The sequence below is a fragment of the Camelina sativa genome, chromosome 3 (assembly GCF_000633955.1).
Source record: "Camelina sativa cultivar DH55 chromosome 3, Cs, whole genome shotgun sequence".
NCBI lineage: Eukaryota > Viridiplantae > Streptophyta > Magnoliopsida > Brassicales > Brassicaceae > Camelina > Camelina sativa.
The window spans coordinates 1,974,295-1,982,468 of record NC_025687.1 but is presented as its reverse complement, the minus strand read 5'-3'; the positions used below and the strand labels follow the sequence as shown (position 1 = coordinate 1,982,468).

Below are 8,174 nucleotides of genomic sequence, written 5' to 3'. Positions count from 1 at the left end.
CATACCTCTTTCAATGTGCAATCCAAGGAATCTGCTATACGTTGATCTATCAAACAACAGTTTTAGTGGTTCAGTTCCGAGATGCTTGAGTGAATCACTAGTACTGCTGAATCTACGTCACAACAACCTTAGAAGACTTCCTGACACATTCTCCAACAGCTCACTGAAAATGCTTGACGTTGGACACAATAAAATAAGAGGAAAGCTTCCAAGGTCTCTTGCAAATTGCACAAGCCTAGAGATGATAAACATGGAGAGCAATCGCATAAATGACACATTCCTTTTCTGGATGACCGCTTTACCAAATCTGCAAGTCATTGTCCTACGATCAAACAGGTTCCACGGTCCAATCTATTCTCCTCAACACCATCCTCTATCGTTTCCAGAATTGCGGATATTTGACATATCGCGTAACGAATTCGACGGGAGCCTGCCACCAAATTATTTTGTGAACTGGAGTACAGTCTTGGTTAGAGGGCTTAAAGATTATGGTCGTCCAAGGTACATTGGGGAATTTTACTTGCTTGGGTTTCACCCTTCCATTATTATGAATTTTAAAGGAATGAGCATGGAGATAGAGAAAATCTTAACGATTTTGGGACTCGTTGATTTCTCGGGAAACAGACTTGGAGGACAGATTCCAGAATCCATAGGTCTCTTGAAGTCAATACATGCGTTGAATTTATCGAACAACGATTTCACAGGTCATATTCCATCGTCCATGGCCAAACTCACAGAGCTGGTGTCACTAGACTTATCTCGAAACCAACTTTCAGGGAACATTCCACAAGAGTTAACGAACCTCTCCTTCTTGGCGATCCTTGACGTGTCATATAACAATCTAACGGGACAAATACCACAGGGTAGACAGTTCCTGGAGCAAAGTGACGCTTCCTTTGAAGGGAACAACAACCTTTGCGGTCCTCCTCTTGGGAAAAGTTGCTCAGAGAAAAACGGAGCACCATCACCACAGACTCAACAACAACTAAAGCCGCCAAAGCAAGAACATAACTTGACCTCGAAAGCCACAACGATAGGCTATGGGTCTGCCCTGATCCTCCTGATGATGATATTTGGACTGAGAATCGGACATGTTGTTAGACTTAGGGCTTGACTGGTTCAAACGCTGCGGTTGCGGTTGCGGTTGCGGGAGATTGCGGAAGCGGGCGATTGCGGTTTCAAGCGTTATAAAGCGTTTTGAACGACTGGTTTAGCGTTTTAAAATTGGTGCGTTTGCGGGAGGTTTACGACTGGTTGACCAGCGGGTGCAATAGCGGTTAGAACATAATAAATGTGATATATAATATAAAAATGTTTTAAAATATCAAAAAAAAATTTAAACTTGATTAATAATTAAAAATCATAAAAAAATACAATAATTATTTAGAAAAACAAATAAAATTCATTGTGAAATGTTTATTATTTTATGCATTTGGTCTATCACCAAATATTGCATCAAGTAATGTGACAAATGGCAAAACATGTGCTTGATACCGTGGATCTTCTGGATTATTTTTATAACTATGATAATAATCCAGAAGATCAATGCAGATTACTGCTTCAATAACTTGGTCATCTGCTTCTATTATTTCTCTGACTGTGTTCAACTCCATGTCACTTCCTTCCTGTAACAAATTAAATTCTTGTTACATTTTGACTCTTAAAAAGCATCCGCTTGCATAATAAATGAATAGAAAATATTATATTGTAAAGGCCAACAAAAACTGAAGTCAAATCAAAACCAAAGACAATCCTCAATGTCGTAAACAAAATGCAAACAAGAAATAAAAATTCCATGAAAGATTAACTCAACAAAACCAAAGCTAATCATCAAGCAAAATCATTACGAGACTCCTTGGTTTGTCTCTTTAGAAAAGGTAGCTTCTCGTCATCTGGGAGAGCAAGAAATAAACCGCGCACAACATCATTTGTTGCAATAAGATCAAGAGATGCCCAATAAAGCTCCGACATCGGAACCAGATCCGGTACTGCCCTCACATGTTTCACAACAAGAGCCATTTGTTCTTCAGTTGAATTTGTTGACTGAGATTTTGACTTTGCATTTGTCATTTGCTCTAGAATATCATTTCGGTCTTCCATAGTAGTAGCAATACGGTCGAGCGTCGAGTCTACTGGATTTTGTTTACGCTTTCGGTTTCGACTTCTTTTCTCCTGAGTGTGCGTAGAAGATGTCTCTTTGGATGCAAATGATGGTTCCGCCTCGGAATTTGGATTTGCAGAGTTTTCCCTCGGAATTTGTGACATCCAATCTGGGTCTTCTGTTTCCATATGATGAGGTTCGTTCTCACGCATCATATCTTCTCTCTCGTCTTCTTCGTTTGTACGTTCAGTCTCACTTACGTCAACTAATGGAGCATGACGATTTACACCACGTCTTGGTTGCCATGACTCCTCCACCACAACCGTTTCATCTCGGAAGACCACATGAAGAAGCGGTATAAACCGCAGTGGGTGCGACCGGAGTCTCGAAGCTTCAGGATAAGCCTTATAAACCAAAAACAAAATTCCAATCAATGAAAATACAAAACAAGAAATTAATAATTACACAAATATGTGGTTACATACCTTAATTTTATCTTTCCACCAATGATCAGGGGCATCAAGACTTCCTGTCCTTGGATTAACTCCGAGTCCAGTTGCTCCAAACGTGATTTTACGATACAGTTCATATTGCCTCTTTAAAGTATCAAGTCTATTCTTAATTTTGTTCCAGTTTAAGTTTAGTGGAAATTCCTTTCTAAATTCTGTAAGAACGTTTTCTTTTCCTTTCTCACTCAAACTTTTGCCTCTGGAATTTCCAGCTTGTTTCTCTAGCGTTATCAAATCTAACAACAAACGAGTCATCTCGTCTGACCAGGTAATTTTCTATTCGAGAAAACAAGTTGAGACATATATTCAATCACCAAACTCAAAACAATATATAGAATGAAAAAGATGATGCTATGAAAAAAATAGAAAGAGTTACACATATATAACATATAATGAATGATAAAAGAGATTCAATACTTACGTTTCCATCTTGATTTTCATCACCTTGGGTTGACGCCATAACTTGGAGGTTTGAGAGACTAGGGTTACGGCTTGGTTAGGGTTGAGAAGGTGATAAACATATATAGAAGATAGAAAAAAATTTATCGTTGGTTTTTTTTTTTTTTTTTTTTTTTTTTTATTAAAAATTATTCCAACCGCAATCGCCCGCAACCGCAAACGCTTGCGGGAACTAGCTTTTGGAATTCAATGGTTGGGAGCGATTGGAAGCGACTGAAAGCGATTGGGAGCGTTTTGTGTGATTGGCCCCAACCGCTAGCAACCGCCCGCAAACGCAAACGCAGCGTTTGCGGGAGCTAGCGGGAGAACCAGTCAAGCCCTTAGGATAAATTGTGTATTGTCCCTCATTAATCATTATCATTCCCTATATATATAGATGCTTTGTGTGTCCGACGATCACTTTTGTACTTTCTTTCATGCTTCTCAATGAATAATTTGATTACAAGGGTAATATATGGTTAAATTATATCATGAGTCGGAATCCGCGGTCCAGCCAATTGCCTTAAATGTAAGGGTTAAATATAGGCAAAAAAAAGTTTCAGTTGAAATTGTGAACTTTATTAATAAGAAAGGGTTCTTATATAATTTATTTATTTCAGGTTGAGTTCTCTTCTGTCTATTTGTAATTAGGTTTCTTTGGCTGTGAGAGAGGTTTTAATTAATATAAGGATGAGTAATCAAAGAAAGAGGTTAACCGGAGAAAGAGAGGACGAAGACGACGAAGATGCAGAAGGTATCGGCGAGTGGGAAAGAGCTTATGTTGACGACAGATCCTGGGAGGAATTGCAAGAAGACGAGTCTGGACTTTTACGGCCAATTGATAACAGCGCTATTTACCATGCTCAGTATCGTCGCCGTCTCCGCATGCTCTCCGCCGCTGCTGCTGGTACTCGTATCCAGAAGGGGCTTATTCGCTATCTCTACATCGTCATTGACTTCTCCCGGGTAAGATTTCTATGCAATTTTTGGTTCTAGGGTCTATGGAATTGAGTTGCTGATTTTGTGAATTTTGAAGATTCAATGCTGTATCCTCTGAGTTGATTAGCGAGTTGCGCATATGTTACTTCCATTAGACTTGTAGAGATGAGAAACTAGTGCACTTTGGGGGTAATATATATATAGAGAGAGAGATGTGTACACTGCTTTTACTTTGGAATCGTTGGTTCAGTTTAGGAGATCTCTGCTCTTTAGTCTTCTCAATAGTTTCTATAGTTCGCTCTGTATTGTTTGCAATGATTAATTTTTCTCTAAGTGTGGTTTTGATATGGATGTGATTCTTATTCAGAATCTTTATTGACTGCAACATTATGATTTCGGTTTAAATTTCTACTGTTTCAAGATATGCAAAGTCTTACACTTGGACTGTATTCTCGTGTCTAGGCAGCTGCGGAAATGGATTTCAGACCAAGCCGGATAGCCGTCATGGCAAAACATGTTGAAGCTTTCATTAGAGAGTTCTTTGACCAGAATCCTCTGAGTCAAATCGGTTTAGTGTCTATCAAAAATGGAGTTGCCCATACTTTAACTGATCTTGGTGGTAGTCCTGAGACTCACATAAAAGCGTTGATGGGGAAGTTGGAAGCCTTGGGTGACTCCTCTTTGCAGAACGCACTGGAACTTGTGAATGAGCATCTCAGCCAGGTTCCATCTTATGGTCATCGCGAGGTTCTGATATTGTACTCAGCTTTATGCACTTGTGATCCTGGCGATATCATGGAGACTATTCAAAAATGCAAGAAGTCCAAATTAAGATGTTCTGTAATCGGGCTTTCTGCAGAGATGTTCATATGTAAACACCTCTGCCAAGAAACTGGCGGATTGTATTCCGTTGCGGTGGATGAGGTGAGTTTAGCTACCTTCTACTTCCACTTGTACCTTTGTAACATTTTTTTTTTGTTTGCATAACAGTGTGTATTTGTCTTTTTTTCACGCAGGTGCACCTAAAGGATCTTCTACTCGAACATGCCCCTCCACCTCCGGCAATAGCAGAATTTGCAATTGCAAATTTGATCAAGATGGGTTTCCCACAAAGAGCTGCCGAGGGTTCAATGGCAATCTGTTCATGTCATAAGGAAGTCAAGATTGGAGCTGGTTATATGTGCCCGAGATGCAAAGCTAGGGTGTGTGACCTACCTACAGAATGCACTATCTGCGGTCTAACACTTGTCTCATCGCCACATTTAGCGAGATCATACCATCATCTCTTCCCAATAGCTCCATTTGATGAGGTGCCTGCTTTTTCAAGTCTGAATGATTCTCGGAGAACATTGGGAAAGAGTTGTTTTGGCTGCCAACAGAGCCTAATTGGTACAGGTAAATACTTGAACATCAGTCTATGTAGTCTTCATACATGTTTCTGAGTACTAATAAGTAATAACCATTGGCCAGTAGACCCGTAATTGAACTTAAGAGACTCATGGATTACCGTTGTTTATGTTCCACATTGCATCAACTGAATACCAAGGCTCATTTTGTGCAGGGAATAAGCCCGGCCAATGCGTAACATGTCGTAAATGCAAGCACTATTTCTGTCTGGACTGCGACATATACATCCACGAGAGCTTACACAATTGTCCTGGCTGTGAGAGTATACACCGTCCCAAATCAGTCTCCTTGATGGAAGAATGAGAGAATCTGGCGTTCACACTTGCATATGCTGAATTAGAAGTACAAATGTATTTCAGCATACTTCTATTTCAAAAGAATGAGTGAATGAGAGAATCAGTCTAACAACACAAAAGAATAGATAATTATGATGTAGTGAAATTGTGGGATTAGTAGTTTAGGGTTTTATTTCTTTAATTTGTTTCCAGTCCAACAAATATTTTTTTTTTTTTGAACAATCCAGTCCAACAAATATGATTTTGATCTTTTTAAAAAGAATTAGTTATAAATTTTTGGCTTTAATGTTTTCCTAGTAATTAAAAACAAAAGAAAACCGTATCATATTGAGTGGTTTGTTTAGTACTACAAAGTCGCAGCTACATCCCCAAATATCTCTGTCTGTTTGTTAGATAAGTTATTTACTAAAATCTTTTTAGTGAAATATATAATTGACATAATAATCTCTGATAAAAGTCCGTTGGAAACACCATGAACGAAGATAATAAGGTCACTACCTTCTGCAAGGCAACGTCAGCGTGTAAAGAAGCAGCATTTTACTTCCTCGAACGCTTTAACTGGAATCTCCAAGACGCCATCTCTGGTCTCCTTCATGATCAGCTTCCTCCACTCAAAGATCCATTTCCTCAGTCACAAGCACCACGGAGGTTGAAGGCGCTGCGATATCGATCTCGAAATTCTTTGAAACGAAGGTGCTCTGCTACCTCTGTCTCGGATTCTAAGCGTAAGATGGTCCAAGATGAAATAACCATAATGAGAAGCTCTGACACCGCTGCTTTGGCCACCAGGTGGGTGACTAGGTGATCTAATTTTCTAAACTGCCTCTATTATATAAATAATAAGGGTTTTGTAATCAGATCTTTCATCTTGTTTTTGGATGATAGTAGAGAGCTTCATGATTCTGATGGTGTATTCCATGGAGAAAAAATTGTGTCTATACCTAATCCTATAATTCAGGAGTTTAAGGAAGAGGTAATATTCTACTCTTGCTTATTAATTATCATCTATAATCTCTCAATTATTTCCTTTAAATGTTTTGTATTACTATTACCTTAGGGATCATCATCAGTCACAGCTACAACGATTTGTGAACCCACTTCCATAGAAATTGACTTGCCCTGCTCGGATCCTGATTCGGACTCTGACTAAAGCTTAATGGGACTTTTTCTTGAGCTGGAAGCAGATTGATGTATGAATCCTTTCCTTTGGTACTTTATCCATCAAGATCAGAAATCTTGCATATATATACAACGTTATCATCAATTTTCAGCATATATATATACATACCATCTATACTCTCTTAGCTTGTCCGTGCTTCCTTTTGTTCTTTCCCTTTCTCTGTTCCACTCTCAAAGGAGTTTGTAGCTACACTAACTCCGTGAAAACTTTCTTTGTAAAATTACATGCTTTATAAAGATTTCATATAATTTTACAAGTTGATGATCATTATATATATATATATATATATATATATATATAGTTAACAAGAATGACTAATTCAAGATTTCATATAAGTTTACAAGATGATATCATGATCATTTTATAGTTAACAAGAATGACTAATTCAATTACCGTATGTAGTCATTAGACTTGGCTACATCTGAAGTAGAGTTAGTACCCTTTTAGTAGTCATTAGTTTGGACGAGTGGATATGATGCCAAAGTAGTGATCAGTATAGCTATATATGTGTATCTTATTTGATTGACAGAAAGGAAGAAAGAAGCTTAAGAGATTTAACTGTCTTTAAACTTAGAGATCCTGAGTTAATATAAAAATGTGATATTGGTTTGCACGTCTCCAACGGAAGATAAAATGTGATAATATTAAACAAACATTGATTTCGGCCTAAGCTTATATTGGACATTTAGATGCTAGCCACTCTTTTTTGGTTAATTTTTTTTTTTTTTTTAAAAAACGTAACATACAGCTTGTCATTGAATTTAACCTATACGGCCGATATGAGAACATCTCTTTTGAATTGTGAGAGATCATACTACACTTTTAAACGATTCACTTAGACACAAAATTTTATAACATAATAAACAGTTATTTTCATCATACTCTATATATGATATATGTATCAAAAAAATTCACACTCTTAAAGTCTAAACACAACAAATTCTATGCAATGCTTCTTCTAACAAGAACAAGATTAATTAATACATATATTAATTATATCCAAGGCGACAAAATCGCGTGTGAAGTCTCTCTCTATTAGTCAACAACTCCACGGTGTCATGTCTTCTTGAAAGGGTCCGCAGAGAGTCTCCGGCCATTTTATTCTCCCTTCCCTCTCTATTTTTAGTAGAACACAAACAAAAATTTGAATTTTTTTTTTTTTTCTTAGAGAGAGAGAGAAAAATAAAAAAAATTGAGGAAAATTTTTCTTTTTTCCCCCTCAATTGAAAAAAACAAAAAAAAATTATTCTAATTTGGTTTTAACTCTGCGTGATTAATCGCTAATTCAAAGTTGATTAAGAAAT

At 37.5% G+C, this 8,174-nt stretch overlaps 4 protein-coding genes across 5 annotated transcripts in view; 3 read left to right on the top strand and 1 right to left on the bottom strand.

The window, feature by feature from the left end:
* Window positions 1–1,123, top strand: part of LOC104762903 (receptor like protein 30-like) — a 2,686-nt gene extending 1,563 nt beyond the window's left edge. The window contains exons 2-3 of one of the 2 annotated variants that reach the window (XM_010486316.2): window positions 214–501; window positions 625–1,123. In XM_010486316.2, the coding sequence (XP_010484618.2) occupies window positions 214–501; window positions 625–1,114 (778 nt within the window). In that variant the 3' untranslated portion in view covers window positions 1,115–1,123. Of the gene's footprint in view, window positions 1–213 lie in introns of both variants that reach the window. The other variant, XM_010486307.2, reaches the window with a different exon arrangement.
* Window positions 1,384–3,191, bottom strand: LOC104762888 (uncharacterized protein At2g29880-like). The gene is made up of 2 exons (XM_010486288.1): window positions 2,587–3,191; window positions 1,384–2,505 (listed from the first exon to the last, which is right to left on the bottom strand). Exons 1-2 carry the CDS (start codon window positions 2,863–2,865, stop codon window positions 1,831–1,833), a joined length of 954 nt encoding a protein of 317 aa, XP_010484590.1. The 5' UTR covers window positions 2,866–3,191; the 3' UTR covers window positions 1,384–1,830.
* LOC104762872 (general transcription factor IIH subunit 2-like) lies at window positions 3,695–5,937 on the top strand. Its single transcript, XM_019243287.1, has 4 exons — window positions 3,695–4,014; window positions 4,450–4,911; window positions 5,004–5,382; window positions 5,549–5,937. Exons 1-4 carry the CDS (start codon window positions 3,739–3,741, stop codon window positions 5,695–5,697), a joined length of 1,266 nt encoding a protein of 421 aa, XP_019098832.1. The 5' UTR covers window positions 3,695–3,738; the 3' UTR covers window positions 5,698–5,937.
* Window positions 6,163–6,892, top strand: LOC104778564. The gene is made up of 3 exons (XM_010503018.2): window positions 6,163–6,479; window positions 6,564–6,663; window positions 6,748–6,892. The coding sequence occupies exons 1-3, from the start codon at window positions 6,163–6,165 to the stop codon at window positions 6,838–6,840; spliced, it is 510 nt and encodes a 169-aa protein (XP_010501320.1). The 3' UTR covers window positions 6,841–6,892.

What these genes read in the sequence shown, in the direction of transcription:
- LOC104762888 (XM_010486288.1), bottom strand. Translation starts at nt 2,865, where the DNA reads ATGACTCGTTTGTTGTTAGATTTGATAACGCTAGAGAAACAAGCTGGA. An exon ending in GGTGGAAAGATAAAATTAAG is followed by an intron (nt 2,506 to 2,586) that starts GTATGTAACCAC and finishes TTGGTTTATAAG; the next exon opens with GCTTATCCTGAAGCTTCGAG.
- LOC104762872 (XM_019243287.1), top strand. Translation starts at nt 3,739, where the DNA reads ATGAGTAATCAAAGAAAGAGGTTAACCGGAGAAAGAGAGGACGAAGAC. An exon ending in TCGTCATTGACTTCTCCCGG is followed by an intron (nt 4,015 to 4,449) that starts GTAAGATTTCTA and finishes TCTCGTGTCTAG; the next exon opens with GCAGCTGCGGAAATGGATTT. An exon ending in ACAGAGCCTAATTGGTACAG is followed by an intron (nt 5,383 to 5,548) that starts GTAAATACTTGA and finishes CATTTTGTGCAG; the next exon opens with GGAATAAGCCCGGCCAATGC.
- LOC104778564 (XM_010503018.2), top strand. Translation starts at nt 6,163, where the DNA reads ATGAACGAAGATAATAAGGTCACTACCTTCTGCAAGGCAACGTCAGCG. An exon ending in ACCGCTGCTTTGGCCACCAG is followed by an intron (nt 6,480 to 6,563) that starts GTGGGTGACTAG and finishes TTTCATCTTGTT; the next exon opens with TTTGGATGATAGTAGAGAGC. An exon ending in TTCAGGAGTTTAAGGAAGAG is followed by an intron (nt 6,664 to 6,747) that starts GTAATATTCTAC and finishes CTATTACCTTAG; the next exon opens with GGATCATCATCAGTCACAGC.